The sequence below is a fragment of the Arachis ipaensis genome, chromosome B2 (genome assembly GCF_059453495.1).
Source record: "Arachis ipaensis isolate K30076 ecotype BB chromosome B2, ASM5945349v1, whole genome shotgun sequence".
Taxonomy (NCBI): Eukaryota; Viridiplantae; Streptophyta; class Magnoliopsida; order Fabales; family Fabaceae; genus Arachis; species Arachis ipaensis.
In genome coordinates this window covers 120427585-120445301 of record NC_142437.1, presented here as the reverse complement: position 1 = coordinate 120445301, position 17717 = coordinate 120427585, and the positions used below count along the sequence as shown (strand labels likewise).

Below are 17717 nucleotides of genomic sequence, written 5' to 3'. Positions count from 1 at the left end.
ATTGAAAAAAAAAATCCAAATTTGCAGCATATAAAGATATCATATTTACTAATTCATAACAAAAGACAAATAGACCAATAGAAATCCTTCGATAAATTTCTCTCATATTTATTAATTCATAATTCAATACACATTCTTAGATATTCACGATGTTTCTTTACTTTAACAATTTTTAGAGAAATTATTCTACTTTATTGTAGAAAAAAATTTTAACCATTTATTTTATAGGACTTAAACATTTAAAAATTATATAAGTATAGAGAGTTTGAGTCAATAATAATTAAATTATTAATTTATTTATCTGTTTATACAAATATTGAGAGTTTAAATTTTATATTATTTATGTAACAATTCATTAACAAAAAAATCTTTAAATAAAACCCAAATTCGCAGCCTATAAAGATATCATAAAAATCCAAATAATAAAAATTGAGAATAAGTTACCAAAAAAAAAAAGCTTATAACTGATTTTGGCCGAACTTTTAAGGCAACATACCAAAATATCAATAATATATTGCACTTTAATTGATGTAAGACTTAAATTTGTGATAACATAATCTTTTATTATACTTTTATTTTCGATAACAGAAAATATGATGATATTATTTTCACAAACAAAACAAACCCTAATCTAGTGTCTTCCCGATTAATCTTTTACTTAATTTTTGAGCATGGCAATGACTTTTAACCAAGCTGGCCTAGCTGAGATATCAGCCACCCAAGCGCTGACACGTGGCAGCGGCTCGAACAACTTCTTGGCCGGCGTCATCATCAAGAAATGAAGGGTTGGAAGGTGATGAAGATCAGCCAAAGTGAAACATTCACCACCCAAGTACTTTGATTCAGAGAGCCTCTTTTCATAGATTCCAAGAACAACACTAAGCTTAGCTTCATTCTCTTCAACAACTTTTGGATTTGATGGTATCCCAAAGAAAAGTGGCATGAAATGAAGCTCTCTTGCAAGCTTTGCAGCTGGTTGTTCATATTGATGAGCTTCAACTTCAAGCCATAACCCAATTATTGCCATCTTCTTTGGATCATTCTTTCTTATTAGTTCAGTACCCTTTTCAGCATATGCATCTGCAATGTATTTTGTTATTGCCCTTGATTCTGTATTTGAACAAAAAGAAAAATCATTAGCTTCAACTTTCTATTACCATACAACAAAGATTTATTAACTGTATTCTAGTTCTAGTTCAATTCGCTTCTAACCCGACAAATCAACATAAATATGAGCATCATTTAAGGATTTATTGCTGATCAATGAATTACTGTATAGATAAAGCAGGATTTTGGATCCCATTTCTTATTTAAGTAGACAAAAAGATTAACCATTTGACCAATCCAAATTGGTTATTGTCGAGCATAAATTTGATACAATTAAATGTTTAGAAATTTATGTTTGACGTAATATTTGATGTTTCTTACTTACCAAAGAGCTTTAAGTCTCCGTCTTCAAATGCAGGAACTTGACCAAATGGCTACATCCATCACAGGAGGAAAAAATTAAAAACAGAAATTAGTGTAAAAATAAAAGTAAATTTTCATGGCAAGATATAGAATGAATTTGAGTTCCTTTTTGTGGAGGCACTTACATTAAGGGAAATGAAGGGTTCCTTTTTGTGTTCACCATTCATCATGTCAATATTAATAAACTGAAAATCAAGATCTTTTTCATACAAGACAGCAGTGACTCGCATGGCTGCCATTGAAAAAGGGTTTCCATGAACCTTCATTGTTGCCATAGATGCTCTGCTTTGCTCTGCTTCTGCTATGAGTAACTTATATCTTTTAAGAGTATATGTTATATGAAATTACGCCTCAGATTTGTTTCCATTATATAATATAATATAATTAAGTGGGAAACCCATTTTCCAGTTTACACCTAATTTTCTTTTCTTTTATAACAAGTTAGACCAAAAAAACTTTTACACATTTGAGAATTTGACCAGAGTGTTTGTGAACCAAAGACATTATAATAAGTCCATTCGTTGAGGCATTTGATGGACATTTTGTTCTGAAATTAATTATGTGGCTCCTATTATTTATAGCAACCTAAAAAATCCAAGCAAGTTTTCAACAACAGTGATTAGGACGGACTATATAATTAGATTCTAGATTGTTATTTATAGAGGCTTGTGTACTACTCAAAAAAAAAATTTTAAAATTTAAATTGATAAATATAAATATACAAAAAATCATTGTTTTTGGGTATATAGTAAATTTTTGTTGAGTTATATAGATAAAATAGTTATATTTAATAGTTTGAACTATCTATAATAACTACTTGTAGTTAATGTTTGAGAGGAGATAGAGATTTTTAATTAGTTGTAATTCATGAGTCAGATGGACACAATATTTTTGAACGATTTTGGCAATCAAATAAGTCAAATTTTAAGAAATAGAGAAAAGGACAAATAGATCTCTGACCTTTTGTCTTGCGGACATTTTTGTCCTTGAGTATTTGAAAATACTTTTAAATCCCCGACCTTCACAAATCTTGGACGGATGAGTCCCTCCATCCAATTGCCTCCGTCAGACTCAACGGAAAAGTCTGACGTGACTCCGTTCTGATGACGTGGCATGACGGATTGACACGTGGACTGCTAATTGGAAGGATACTTTCAAAAATTAGACAAATAAGTCCCTATACCTAAAAACTACGTCGTTTTGCTTTGGCCATAATTCTTAAATTGATTGCGTTTTTTCTGGAAGCTAGTGGTAAAGAGCTCTACCTGCATCAACTATGGCTGCTAATGGAGCATTATCAACGTCAAGTCAGGCGGTGCTCCACCTGACCCATTGACGATTGGATTTTTGACGGTTTAGAATTTCACAAATGAATTCTCGTTGCAAGTATAGTTTCTAAACCAATCACTAATCCTTTCATACAAAAATTTGTTTGTCACAAGTACAAACCCCTAAATTCTATAAACCGAAGTACTCAAACCTCGGGTCGTTCTCCCTAGGACTTACAATGAAGTGTCTTGTTATTGGTTATGAGTTATTTTGGGGTTTTGGATAAGAAGCATGAAAAGTAAATGACAATGAAAATAAACTAACAACTATAAAAAAGGGCTCTTGACAAGGTATGAGAACTAGAAGTCCTATCCTAGTTATCCTTCTCAATTGTGATGAGAATTGTTCATTGCTACCACTTAGTTAACCCTTACTAATTAAAGGAAAGTCAAGTGGATGAATCAATTTGATTCCTCAAGTCCTAATCAACTCCTAAGGAATGGCTAGTTTTAGAGGCATTCAAATCAATTAGCAACTTCTAATTATCAATCAATCAAAGGAATTAGATAACTCAAGAGTCACTAATTACTCTACCTAGGCCAAGAGGAACAAAATCTACACTAAAATCCAACCAAGCATTTCATCAAACACTTGGAAGGCACAAAAGAAAAGTATAGTCAATCACAACAAGAATGAATTTTAACTACAATTGAATGTAAAGAATTAACAACAACAATCAAGGAAATCACAATTATCATGAATTACCTCAAATTGCATTATTGAAGGAAAACAAAGGAACAACAATATATCCAAAACAAAAATGGAGAATTACAATTATTAAAGCACACATCTAGAAAGAGGAAGAGGAGAAGATTAAGAATTGGTGAATGAAAAGTGAATCAAAGCATGAGTTAAACCTAGATCTAAGAAGAGAGATTAACCTAAACCTAATCCTAATCCTAGAGAGAAGAGAGAGCTTCTCTCTCTAGAAACTAACTACAAAGCTAAACTAAACTAATTGGTAACTAACATCCCAAGTGATCAATGATGCCTTCTCCTTAATCCTTCATCCTTTTATTCCTTTCCCTTAGCAATTTGGCGCCAAAATGGGTTCAGAAAACCTCTCAAATCGCCAGGCACGTGTTGCATTAATGAGGTCATGTGCCATCATCGGCGCGTGCGCGCATGGTACGCGTGCGCGTCCCTGGTCGATTCTGCAATGTGCACGCGAGCGCCTTGTGCGCGTGCGCGTGCATGACTGACTTTGCTTCTTTGACTTTTTATGCTTCTCTCCACTTGTATGCTTCCTTCCTTGCTTCCTTTGATCCATGCCTAGCCTATTTCAACCCTGGAATTACTAGTAAACACATCAAGGCATCTTATGAAATCAAACAGAAACTAGAATTCACCAAAATAAGGCTTTAAAAGTATGTTTTTACACTTAAGCACAATCATGGAAGAGATAACAAAACCATGCTAATTCTTAGGCTAAATGTGACAAAAGGTTATCAAAATGCTCTAAATTCAAGGCAAAACAAACCGTCAAATTGGGGTTTGTCACCCATGTCAAGGCAGCTTGAAAACAACACGTCCATCCTTAGTTTTAGGAACAATTAAGCTCATCCCCTCCGAAGAATAGTAATCAGGGAGTATGATATGTACACCATTGCTGGGAGCAATCATTTCTTGTGCCTTTTCGTTGGCCATTTTCCTTACACCGTCACAAAATAGGCCAGCCGCATTCACAACAACTTTTGCATATGTATCAAACTCTTTCCCTGAATCATTAAAAATTTAACATATAAATATCAAACTATAAGTGACAATTTGATTATGATTTTCAAAAATAACTCACCAAACACCAGCAATATACATAATCGCCACATGACATTGAGTAATAGCTTGGTAAATGAACCAACTTTATGCATAAAAATAACATCATAAGAAGATTCAAATGAAATGTACTAAATTAGATTTAACAAATCACCAACCGGCAGCTAATGTGTTTATTGTTTATGGGAGTGAAGATGTAGGGGAGGTTCACTGTGAATATGCCGTTTAATCTAAATATTCATTAGGAATGAATTTGAACAGTCTTGTTGTTACTGTGCTTGATGTTACCAATGTCTCTTTAGTAGCTGTTGTACTTGGTCCTGGCCTGATTTGAGATGGTTGTGGGTCAAGTGGAGCACCTTGTCATTCATGCATGGTTGATGATGCTCCATTAGCAGCCATGGTTGATGCAGGTAGAGCTCCTCACCACTAGCCTCCAGAAAGAAACGCAATCAATTTAAGGATTAGGGCCAAAACAAAATGACGTAGTTTTTAAGTACATGGATTTATTTGTCCAATTTTTAAAAGTACCCTTTCAGTCAGCCGTCCAGGTGTCAATCTGTCATGCCACGTCATCAGAATGGAGCCACGTCAGACTTTTTCGTTAGGTCTGACGGAGGCAATTGGACGGAGGGACTCATCCATCCAAAATTTGTGAAGGTCGAGAATTTAAAAGTATTTTCAAATGTTCAGAGACGAAAATATCTGCAGAATAAATAGTCAGGAACTATTTGTCATTTTCTCTAAGAAATATAAAGATTAAGAAAAAAATGGAGCACTTTAAATTAGGTGTCCCATTTAGTATTTAGAATATATTTTTTTGTGAATTTAAGGGAAGTTTTAGATAAAATCTTAACTAAATTTGGTAGAATAATATGATTTGATTTAGATATCTGATAACTCAATTATGTTATTTAAAAAGATGTATTAGGACCCATGAGGTACTAAAGACTAATGGAGATAGTAGATTGTAAAATTTATGAGTATTTAAAAAAAAAACTAGAACTAACTTTATTTGAAGCAGAGGATCAAGACAAGTTAATCCAAAACTTGGTACATGAATCACAAAATCCCATAATGTCCAATCTTCTCAACACAAATTGAGAATCCGAGGCAACATATATAGGACTTTCTAGCACTAAATTATTTTGGTCACACACACAAACTTTATTCTAAGAGAAACATAACCAAATCAAACAACACTAACAACTCAAATTAATCAACTAATTAATTGAGCATGGCAGTGACCTTAGACCAAGCTGGCCTAGCCGTAATATCAGCCACCCAAGCACTGACACGTGGCAGAGGCTCAAACAGCTTCTTCACCTGCGTTAACATCAAGAAATGAAGGGTTGGAAGGTGATGAAGATCAGCCAAAGTGAAACATTCACCAGCCAAGTACTTTGTCTCAGAGAGCCTCTTCTCATATATTCCAAGAACACTACTAAGCTTTGATTCATTCTCTTCAACAACTTTTGGGTCTGTTGGGATGCCAAAGAGTGGCTTAAAATGAAGCTCCCATAGAAGTTTTGAAGCTGCTTGATCATATTGTTGAGCTTCAACTTCAAGCCATAGAGTGATTATAGCCATCTTCTTTGAATCATTGGTTACTATTAGCTGAGTCCCCTTATCAGCATATTCATGTGCAATGTATTTTGTAATTGCCCTTGATTCTGCATATATATCTCAATTTGGTTATTTTAATTTCAATGATTAACTATGCAACAAAGGTTAAATTAGGTTTATGTGGATAATTAAGGAACAATATTTTGGAGCTAGTAAAATTTACCATTTGAGGGCATGCATGTTTGGTATTTGGAGCAAAGTTCTAAACCAATTAAAAAACTAAATCGATTTATCATTTTTTGATTGATTTTGAGTTTTAACTTATTTGTTAACAACTAATTTTTACTCTAAATTAAATTGGTTTGATGGTCAGTTTTTGATAACTCAATTGAATCGAACAATTTGGTCTGATTTTTAGAATAATGATTTTGAGAATAAATATGAGATAATCTAATATTTTTTTGTAAAATTACTTTATATATTTATTCAAACATATTCTTAAGGTTGTGTTTGAAAAGAAGACTTATAACCAGAGATAGAGATTAAAAAATTAGAATTAAATTAAGTCTTTATATTATGTTTGGTATAAAATATACAAAATTGAATTATGTCTTAATATTTTGTTTGATTCAAGATAAATATAAAAATAAAATAAAAATATTTATTAAAATACCTTTAGTTATTAAAAAATTTGATAAAGTTTTAGTCTCTATCTCCAAAAATTTCAGTCTCTTCTGTTTTTATTATCTAAAGATACTAAGGGCTCGTTTGGGAAGCATCAAAAGTAACTTTTTTAGCTTTTGACTTATGAAAAGTAGTAGTATTAATGTCTGGTGCAATTTTCAAAACCAAATTGCGACTTTCTAAGAAGCTATTTAGGATCTTATAGAGAAGTTAAAAAAATGACTTCTCTCATAATACTACTACTTTTTACTACATTTTTATAAAATAAACACTTTTAAAACTAAAAATCCAAATATAAAATAACTTATTTATAAACTATTTTTAATATAGTTATTTATTGTTTAAGCTATTTTTTTAAAAAGAGCTTAATTAAATTGTTTACCCAAATTGAGTCTAAAAAAACTAAAATTTTATATCTTAAGACTAAAATAATGTTAGTTTTAGCCTTTGATCACTACATACAATACTGAGTTTCAATTCTCCAATATCCGTCTTACGCTTAGTATCTAAAAACAAATACTAGGTTGATGTTTTGTCGAGTTTGATTCTAGGATTGGACTATAAAAACCTAATAAGACCAAAATGATGATTGTTATAATTAAAGTTAAATAAAAACCGTGTTAGAAGATTTCATATTTGATATTTCTTACCGAAGAGTTTCAAATCTCCATCTTCAAATGCTGGAACTTGACCAAATGGCTGGATCCATCATATACAGGGAAGAGCAAGAATGAATATCATTAAACAATAGATATGATAAAAATACGATTTTAGCACATAATGGATAAATTGACTATATTCATACTTTAAATCTAAGTAGATAAAAAAAAAAAAGCAAAAGAATGATAATCTTGTGGTGATGCTTACATTGAGAGAAAGAAAAGGCTCCTTTTTATGTTCACTATTCCTCATGTCAATAGTAACAAACTCAAAATCAAGCTCTTTCTCAAACAAGACAGCAGCAACTCGCATGGAGGCTGGTGACATAGGGTTTCCATGGAGTTTCATTGTAGCCATAGCTTCTTATTAGTGTGTAAGTAGAAGCAATTAAAGGGTATCTTTTAAGAGAATGTTATGTTATACATGAAATTAGGCCTATAATGATTTGTGTTCTTTATATAATGCGGCTACTTGTGATGGATTTCTTTTGTTGATGATTTTATATTTATTTATTTATTTACTTATTTTATCGAAGATATGGAATTTGTTGAGTTAGATAAAATCTAAAAAGTCAATGAATATGTTTCTTTGCATATGGAAAATTATTTACTTATAATAATATTGGATTTGGTAGCACAAATTGGTGGTTGAGTACATTTAACAACTACTTCTTTCTTTAATTATTTATCTTAAAGCTAACCGTGTTTTAATATTTGAAATTATGTAGAAAATAAAATTAGCCCTTTTAAGTGTTAACATTATTCATTTCGTAGTCAAAATTTGAACCAATTCTACAAAAATTCATACATATCATATTTTCATTTCTCAACTCGGTAAACACTTCTAAAAAAGTATTTACATATCATTATTAATCAAAATGACCTATTTTTACTTTTGAAATTTTAGTCAAGCAAGTAGACAAAACTTAAGCATATACCACTTCCAATGCTTTGTTTATATCGAAGTCATATATATAAAATCATTTATACTTTGATTCCTTATGGGCTACGGCAAAAACAAGACCAAATTAAAAGGCGGACAACAATATAAATATATATTTGAAAAAGATAATTTTTATTTGAGAAAGTATAAAGGAACAATACAAAGACCAAACAACATAAACAACCTAAAAAATTAATTAATTTTGAATTAATTATTAAAATAAAGTCAAATTTTCAATTAATTAGAGACTAGTGTAATCAATTTTTTAATTTGAATAATAAGCATAATCTCCTCTTAACATACCGTAATACCACGTTTTCATTTTATCTCAACTCTCTTACACTTTCGTCACTCACACCACCTTTCAACTTGGCAGTCCTCCCCTCTGCTGCTCAGCCCCTCCCCCCGGCAGTGCGCCGTTGCCGATTGTTAATGCTATCTCGCATTCTCTTCTCATAACGTCGATGTTGTAGGAGGCGAGCGACATGATTGCTCGCGCCACAGCCGTGGTTGTCACGCCACTCTTTTCTAGCGGCGTTGCTATGGAGTCGAGCCACCAAGCTGCCGCTACTGTCTCGCGATCCTAGGAGGCGTCGCTGTTGCTGTTTCGCGCCGTTCTCCTGTGCTCCTGCATCGCGCCACATATGTCCTCTCTCCGTCGCCGTTATTCTTCTTTTTTCGTTGTGATTTAGATTTTTTTTTAATATATTTTGGATGTTTTTTTTATTTAATTGAATATTTTTTTATTGTACAAAGATGTTTTTTCAGTATAGAATTACGGATATTTTTTTCTATGGATATTTCTTTTTATTGACGGTGACGGTGTGACAGGAGAGACGACGGCGGTAAAATGAATACAGTAAAAATAAAATTGAACGTATGTAAAAGTAAAAATAGATAACAAAAAAAATGAAACTCAAATTAAAAATAAAAATGAATAATTTCATTGGGATTTTTTTTTTATATTTAGTGAAGCTAAAATATAACATCTTGTTTACATTGTTCCCACTTATTATTGTTTACCTAACAAAATTATTTTTATTTTTGCTGTGTATGTAGGTTCATGATCGAGTCATGACATGAGTCCATTGTTTCCCTGCTATTTCTTTTACTTCTTTATTCAAGACTCGTCCACTATGGAATGCAGTGCGTTATTAATAATATATATATATATATTGATCAGATCGACAATTCTCAATTCTAAATATTATATCATGAACACTCTCACATTATATACTCATCATATATCCAATATTAAAGGATTTTATTATTTGCTCTAGGCCAAATTTTGAATCTAAATATAACATATTAAAAAGTACAAAATTTTGTCACTTAAATTAAACCTCAGCTATAATTAAAATATAGGGCAAAAAACTAGAATAAACCAAGGGAAGTTGCAAATTACCTAAATGAGCCAAAGTGAAATTCGTTTCTGCAATGAGCCAAACCCTATATTTATATAATTCGAACCAGTGTAGTTCGAACTCCATTCATGAGTAATTCGAACCAGGGTGGTTCGAATTACTAAGAGAGAAATTGATTCAAGTAAATCGAACCAGGGTGGTTCGAATTACAGGGGAGAAAACTGCAGCACATAATTCGAACCAAGCTGGTTCGAATTATATGGGGAGACGCTGGATGAAGTAATTCGAACCAGGGTGGTTCGAATTACACAAACCGAATTCGAACCAGTCCGGTTCGATTTAGTGGTAAACAGTGCAGTATATATATGGTTCTAAACGTAAGTTGCTCTCATAGAGGGTGTAAGATGGCTAGTGAGGAGAGTTTTATGGTTTTGGTTCACCACAGAGGATCCATTAAGAGGAAAACTCGCTCCGGTGTGAAGTTTACAGATAAGGATCCTCTCTGTATTGTCGTGAAACCAACGACGAGTTATGATGACCTTGTTAGATCTGTGCTGATGAAACTTGGTCTGGAAGGTGCGAAGCGAGTGAAGAAGTTTTTCTATCGCATTCCAATCACTGTCTTGCAGGATACCGTGAAGTATGATTGCTTCACGATTGGTAGTGATGAGGACCTGCAAGTCATGTTTCTATGTCGGAGGCAGTTTCCCGAGGTGAGGACACCAGAGTTGTTGGCAAAGCTGGTTGATGTGGTATCCAGCTCAGGGGGTTCGAACCGGAATGCCACCATTGAAGCAGCAGCAGCCGGTTTGAGTTCCAGGCCTGCCGTTGCTTCTTCGTCCGTCCCTGTGTACGAGCCAGCGGTCCAACCAGTCGCCTCCCCGTCTTTTGCTGTTGATCTGAATGATGGAGTAGGCGACGTGGTAGGATCAGTTGATATTCTGCCGAACGCTTTACAGGGAGTTCCACCGGTTGGCGTCGGAGACGGAGTGTTAGGTGATGTAGAGGATGACGACGTCGAGCCGGATATGATTGAGGATGACAGCGGCGACGAGGTTGGAGCGACTGAGCCTGCATTGGCGGTCGGTGGTTCTAGTTCTGGCACACAGCAGTATCCACCACATTTTTCCTCTTTGGACCTGGATGCCATGAGGCAAGAGGGTGTTTCAAGGCACTCTGTTGGATTCGGAGCTAGAGATGCTGAAGGGACTGCTGGTTTGACAGAGTTCCAGGTTGGTCAGCAATTTCAGGATAAAGACGAGGCCCTGTTAAGTGTGAAGACTTACAGCATCCGGCGAGGGGTACAGTACAAGGTTGTGGAGTCTGATCATCGCCGTTATGTGGGCAAGTGTTCTGAGTTTGGGAATGGGTGCACATGGTTGATTCGACTGAGTCTGCGGAAGCGCAAGGGCATTTGGGAGGTCAAGCGGTACAATGGACCTCACACTTGTATGCCACGTCCTGGAGTGTGATCGTGCACTCTCCGAACGGCATATGAAACGTGTGCGTCTCCGGACGTCATCGCTCGACAAACGCACTGACAAGGGTCTCGTCCAACCGGAACCATCTATCGTTCAGCCTTGCAAGATGGTAAAGACCAGCCATCTGCAGGTACAGAACGTATCTGTCATCGAGGACCATGCCCTGCTGCCGCCGCATGCTCCTGATGCATCGCTGAGGCTGCGGAAGAAATGAACCGCATTATTAGGACCAACTTAATTACCAGTGACAAAGATAATCAACATGATAATTGATAAAGCAAAAAATCGTACCAAATATAAGCGCTTAAAATTCCATGAACGAGTACCACTTGCATAAACAACTAACATAAGAAACCAGCATAAACCACTGACATGAAAGATCTAACATTAAACAACCACAACTAAACCGCTAACATAAACTACTAACATAAACCACTAACATAAACCGTTAACTTAAACCACTTACATAAACCACATACATAAACCGCTAACATAAACCGCTAACATAAACCGCTAACATAAACCACTAACATAAACCACTAACATAAACCACTAACATAAACCACCAACTAAACCACCATCTAAACCGCATGCAAAACCACTAACATAAACCACTAACATAAACCACCATCTAACCCGCATGCAAAACCACTAACTCACATGTACCGGTAGAACAAACTTATATCCGTACTAACCTCCTCGTTGATGACCCCAGCTATATGGGCGACTCCGTCCAAGCGATATAACCGTGCCGGATCGTCCCCCATCAGCAGAGTATTCCGTTCAGGTCTTTGTCGGAGAGAATCTGGGTCGTTTTTTCTGAGATTTGGTGGGGTAGGAGAAGCTGAGAATGGTTCAAATGAGGCTTATTCGAACTCCTTATATAGCCCAATCACTAGTAATTCGAACCAGGGTGGTTCGAATTACTAAGAACGCAGCTTAAGTGTAATTCGAACCAGGGTGGTTCGAATTACTTGAAGACCCTAACTTACCTATAATTCGAACTAGGGTGGTTCGAATTACATGCGTTGCTAGTTCGAACCAGCCTAGTTCGATTTACCAACAATTCTTTCTTCCTAATTCGAACTGGCCTGGTTCGATTTATTCCTAAATGCAGTTCGAACTAGCCTGGTTCGAATTACATTAAAATACTATTTGGCTTATTGCTGAATCGATTTTCCTTTTGGCTCATATACGTAAATTTGAAGTGATGTTGGCTTATTATGGTGTTTTGCCCTAAAATATATATACTATGCTCATGTCGTAGGTTAATGAATCTTTTCATATCCAAACAACTATTCCTTTATATTCTCTTTTTGAAAAAATAATTAATTTTGAAAAATTAAAGTTAGATATATACTAAAAGTCAATATATATTCTGTATATGATTTTTTTTAATATATATTGTTTACTTAATAGTAATTATGTTAAAAGTTAAAACAAAAAAAGTAAGGAGCGAGTGCGGTTTATGTCTAAGGCTCTAAGCCAAGGCCTCCTCTATCTAATAAAGCTAATTTAGCTTGAAGTGATGATTGTTGTTGTAAATTAGGACATCTATCTACCCATCTTAATTTAGTTATAAAAATCCAGCTGCTTTTCTTTGGTGTAATTGATTAAAACGGTTTTTCGTACCCTTTTTTAAAAATTTAAATAAAAAATACATAATAATTATATATGTATATATTTTTTTATACAAAATTTCTTTTGAATTTGTCTAAATAAATCATAAAAATTTTAATATTATTTAAATTTTTTTCAAAAATTAATTGAATAAAAAAATATATGAATTAAATAAAGATTATGCTAAATAATCAATGACTTTCTTGAACAATATGAACAACCACCAATCAAATAAAAACACATTACATTTTTAAATTATCTACCTAAATTTTAATATTAGAATAACCATCCATACATCTAGTGAAATGAACATATGATATATCTATTGTTCACATTGTTTAATATTTTCATTATCTACCTATACTTTTTATATATCTAACAAAAATTAATGACTAATTTCTAAGGCCATTAAAATTTACATAAGGACAGATAAGATGCTGATAATGATAGTTATATATAGGTTATGGTTATTCCTAAAAATGCATTTCTACATCAATTTTTTCCTTTTTATAATTCGGCTTTGTTTAGTTGAAAGTAAAGAAATAAAGAAAAAGGAAATAGAAATGAAAAAAAAAAAAAAGAAAAAAAATTGAATAAATTTTTTTTATATGTTTGAATGAAAAAAAAATATATAATATTATGAAAAGATAATTTTATCTTTATATAATTTAAAATATATTAAAAAATAGAAGATACTATTAAAATATTAATACCAAATGCTTTTTCCTTCCATTTTTTTATCGAATGTTAAAAGAAAAAAATTAAATAAATCTCGCCTACTTTTTCACACCGTTCATTCTTTCAAAGAAAAAATAATAACTATTTTCTTTTCAATTTCTTTCACTCCCTTTAACAACAACAGATTTTAAAGCAGAGGATCAACAAAAGTTAATCCAAAACTTGGTACATGAATCACAAAACCCCATAATGTCCAATCTTCTCAACAGAAATTGAGAATCCGAGCAACATATATAGGACTTTCTAGCACTAAATTATTTTGGTCACACACACAAACTTTATTCTCAGAGAAAACATACCCAAATCAAACAACACTAACAACTCAAATTAATTAACTAATTAATTGAGCATGTCAGTGACCTTAGACCAAGCTGGTCTAGCTGTAATATCAGCCACCCAAGCACTGACACGTGGCAGAGGCTCAATCAGCTTCTTCACCTGTGTTAACATCAAGAAATGAAGGGTTGGAAGGTGATGAAGATCAGCCAAAGTGAAACATTCACCACCCAAATACTTTGTCTCAGAGAGCCTCTTCTCATATATTCCAAGAACACTACTAAGCTTTGATTCATTCTCTTCAACAACTTTTGGGTCTGTTGGGATGCCAAAGAGTGGCTTAACATGAAGCTCCCATATAAGCTTCGGAGCTACTTGATCATATTGTTGAGCTTCAACTTCAAGCCATAGAGTGATTATAGCCATCTTCTTTGAATCATTGGTTACTATTAGCTGAGTCCCCTTATCAGCATATTCATGTGCAATGTATTTTGTTATTGCCCTTGATTCTGCACATATATATCTCAAATTTGTTATTTTAATTTCAATGATTAACTATATATAACAAGGATTTAATTAGGTTTATGTGGATATATAATTAAGGAACAAATTTTGGAGCTAGTAAAATTTACCATTTAAGGGTATTTTTGGTATTTCCCCGGGGGAGGGTTAAGATTGGGATAATATAATATCCATGAGTAAAATTAAATTATTTTTAAAATTTTTTATTTTATTTTTATTTTATCCAGATTAAACATACTCTTAATGTTTTAATGAGTTTGATTCTAGTATTAGACTATAACAATTGTTCCCAAGTTTATCATGATGAAAAATAATTTAGTAAGACCAAAATGATTGTTATAATTAAAGTATAATCACAACTTTGTGTTAGAAGATTTAATATTTGATATTTCTTACCAAAGAGCTTCAAGTCTCCATCTTCAAATGCTGGAACTTGACCAAATGGCTGCATCCATCATGTACAGGGAAGAGCAAGAATAAATATCAATTAAACTATGATATAGTAAAAATAAAATTTTAGCATATTTGTTCTGGCTTTAAATCTCAATAGACCAGATGATTTTAACAGAAAATTTAAAATTTGGATAGTATACATTTTTTTTTGTCATATATCTCCTAACCCAGCATGCTAATGACTAATTGGTTACAGATCTGAACTTTATTTGTTTAAACGAACAAAAGAACTGATGATCACTCAAATAACTCAAGTTAGTTGTATAAATAATTTATTGGGTAAAATATATTTTTTGTCTCTGAAGTTTGATTAAAATTTCAAAAATATCCATAAGTTTTATTTTGTTTCGATTTTGTTCCAAAAGTTTTTGATTTGCATCAAATATACTCCTGACGGCTAATTTTTCAAAGAATTTAAGACCAATTCAACAACAATTTCATAAGAACAACCCTCAACACAAACAAATCAAGCATAATTTTAATGCATTATTGTTAAATTAGTCTTAAATTTTTTGAAAATTTAACCGTCGATGGTATATTTGATGCAAATCGAAAATTTTTAGGACAAAATTGAAATAAAATAAAATTTAGGAGTATTTTTGAAACTTTTGCCAAACTTTAGAGACAAAAAGTATACTTTACCCTAATTTATTATAGTAAAGTGATGCTTTTGTCAACTACCAGAAGAATGATAATATAATTGTGGTGATGCTTACATTTAGAGAAAGAAAATGCTCCTTTTTATGTTCACCATTCTTCATGTCAATAGTAACAAACTCAAAGTCAAGCTCTTTCTCATACAAGACAGCAGCCACTCGCATGGAGTTTGGTGACATAGGGTTTCCATGGAGTTTCATTGCTGCCATAGCCTCTTATTAGTGTATGTGTAAGTAGAAGCAAATAAAGGGTATCTTTTAAGAGAATGTTATGTTATATATGAAATTAGGCCTATGACTATTTGTGTTCTTTATATAATGCGGCTACTTGTGATGGATTTTTTTGTTGATGATTTTATATTTATTCATTTATTTTGTGGAAGATATGGGATTTGTGGAGTTAGATAAAAAGTCACGAGTTTGTTTTTTTGCACATGGAAAATTATCTACTTATATCATTGGATTTGGTAGCACAAATTGGTTGTTGATTGAGTACATTCAACAACGAACTACTTTTTTTTTGTTTAATTATTTATCTTAAAGCTAATCGTATTTTAATATTTGAAATTATGTAGAAAATATAATTATCCCTTTTAAGTTTTAACATTATTCATTTCGTAATCAAATTTTGAACTTAAAAATACTGAGAAATATACCACTTCCAATGCATTGTTTATATCGAAGTCATATATATAAAATCATTTATACTTTGACTCCTTACAGCAAAAACAAGACCAAAAGGCAGACAACAATATATATGCGTGTGTGTGTAAAAGATTATCTTTATTTTTGCGTCATGAGTCATGAGTCCATCCTTCTCTTTTCCCTGCTATTTCTTTTACTTTATTCAAGCCTCCTCCACTACCCAATGGAGTGCGTTATTATCAATTAGTATATACTATGCTCATGTGGTATTTTCTTTTTTTAAACCAAAGAAGCTCAACATTAAAGTAGAGTGAAAGAAAATAGAAAACCAAAAAGATAAAAACAACATCTATTGTAATCATTTAGTGATTTTTCAGACTAATAATTTATTCCATCTATTATCTTTAACATTGTCATTAACAACAAAGGAGATTCTCACACCTCCACTTCTTGTAGTTACATAGAGACATATTGAAGATTTTTTCAGTACCTACACCAGTATTTTGAAACAACTTCCTGTTCCTTTTCAACCAGACGTTCCAAACAACTGCGAAGAAGCTGATAAACCACTTCTTGCGCTCCTCCTTTCTTGTTGTAGTACCTGTCCAACTTTGAAAGTGTTCCTTTAACGTACCTGGATAGGACCATTGTCTACCAAAATCACATAGTCAAGCACACCACACCTGCCAAGTAAATTCACAGCCAAGAAATAAGTGGTGAATATATTCTACATCCTTATTACATAATACATACAAATTATAATTCTGATCAATAATTTCAAGTCGACACAGCCTTTCTTTTGTATTTACCCTGCCTATCAAGACAAACCAGGCAAGCAGCTCTACTCTTGGAGGGATCAATCCTTTCCAAATAGTTTTAGTGAAGTTATAACTTGTTACGTCATCCAGAAGCGTTTCTTCCTGTAGCATCTGCACAAAAGAGTTAGTAGAAAAAATACCTTACTTGTCAAACTTCCAGACAACTCTATCCTCTTTGTCAAAGGCTAGTTTGACCGGCCTCAAAGTCTCGTGTAATTGATTCACAAGTTTCAACTCTCATTGCAATAGTTCTCGCCTCCATTGGAAGTTCCATATCCACTCTAACCCATCCCAGAACCCACAAACCCCTATGACAGAGCCTTTTTGAATTGAAACCGAGAAGAGCCTTGAGAATCTATCCTTAAGAGGACCACAACTTAGCCAGTTATCTTCCCAAAAAACGAGTTCTTCTACCATCACCAACCTCCATGGACAAGCCATTTATCATCTTCTCTCTTATATGTTGCTCCTTGATCTGTATTTGGCAGATATCCTTCCATAGACCCCCTCTAGTAGGTAGAGCCTGGGTGGACAAAAGCTCATTAGGGGAGAGATTATTACAAGAGCATATCACCTTCTTCCAAAACGGACACTCCTCCTTAGCAAACATCCACCACCACTTGAACAAGAGTGCTGTGTTACGAACCATCGCATTTCCAACTCCTAATCCCCCTAGCTTTTTTGGAGCTTGGACCACTTCCCATTTGACCAAAGTCATAC

The 17717-nt window shown here is 33.4% G+C and overlaps 3 protein-coding genes across 3 annotated transcripts; all 3 read right to left on the bottom strand.

Moving 5' to 3' along the window:
• Positions 1–480: 480 nt before the first annotated feature.
• Positions 481–2091, bottom strand: LOC107626132 (glutathione S-transferase APIC). The gene is made up of 3 exons (XM_016328925.3): positions 1596–2091; positions 1433–1481; positions 481–1110 (listed from the first exon to the last, which is right to left on the bottom strand). Exons 1-3 carry the CDS (start codon positions 1743–1745, stop codon positions 659–661), a joined length of 651 nt encoding a protein of 216 aa, XP_016184411.1. The 5' UTR covers positions 1746–2091; the 3' UTR covers positions 481–658.
• A 3467-nt stretch (positions 2092–5558) lies between these two features.
• LOC148575420 (glutathione S-transferase-like) lies at positions 5559–8173 on the bottom strand. The gene is made up of 3 exons (XM_088504075.1): positions 7690–8173; positions 7473–7521; positions 5559–6245 (listed from the first exon to the last, which is right to left on the bottom strand). Exons 1-3 carry the CDS (start codon positions 7837–7839, stop codon positions 5800–5802), a joined length of 645 nt encoding a protein of 214 aa, XP_088360201.1. The 5' UTR covers positions 7840–8173; the 3' UTR covers positions 5559–5799.
• Positions 8174–13702: 5529 nt separating this feature from the next.
• LOC107626133 (glutathione S-transferase) lies at positions 13703–15869 on the bottom strand. The gene is made up of 3 exons (XM_016328927.3): positions 15595–15869; positions 14822–14870; positions 13703–14412 (listed from the first exon to the last, which is right to left on the bottom strand). Exons 1-3 carry the CDS (start codon positions 15742–15744, stop codon positions 13967–13969), a joined length of 645 nt encoding a protein of 214 aa, XP_016184413.2. The 5' UTR covers positions 15745–15869; the 3' UTR covers positions 13703–13966.
• Between the last annotated feature and the right edge of the window lie 1848 nt (positions 15870–17717).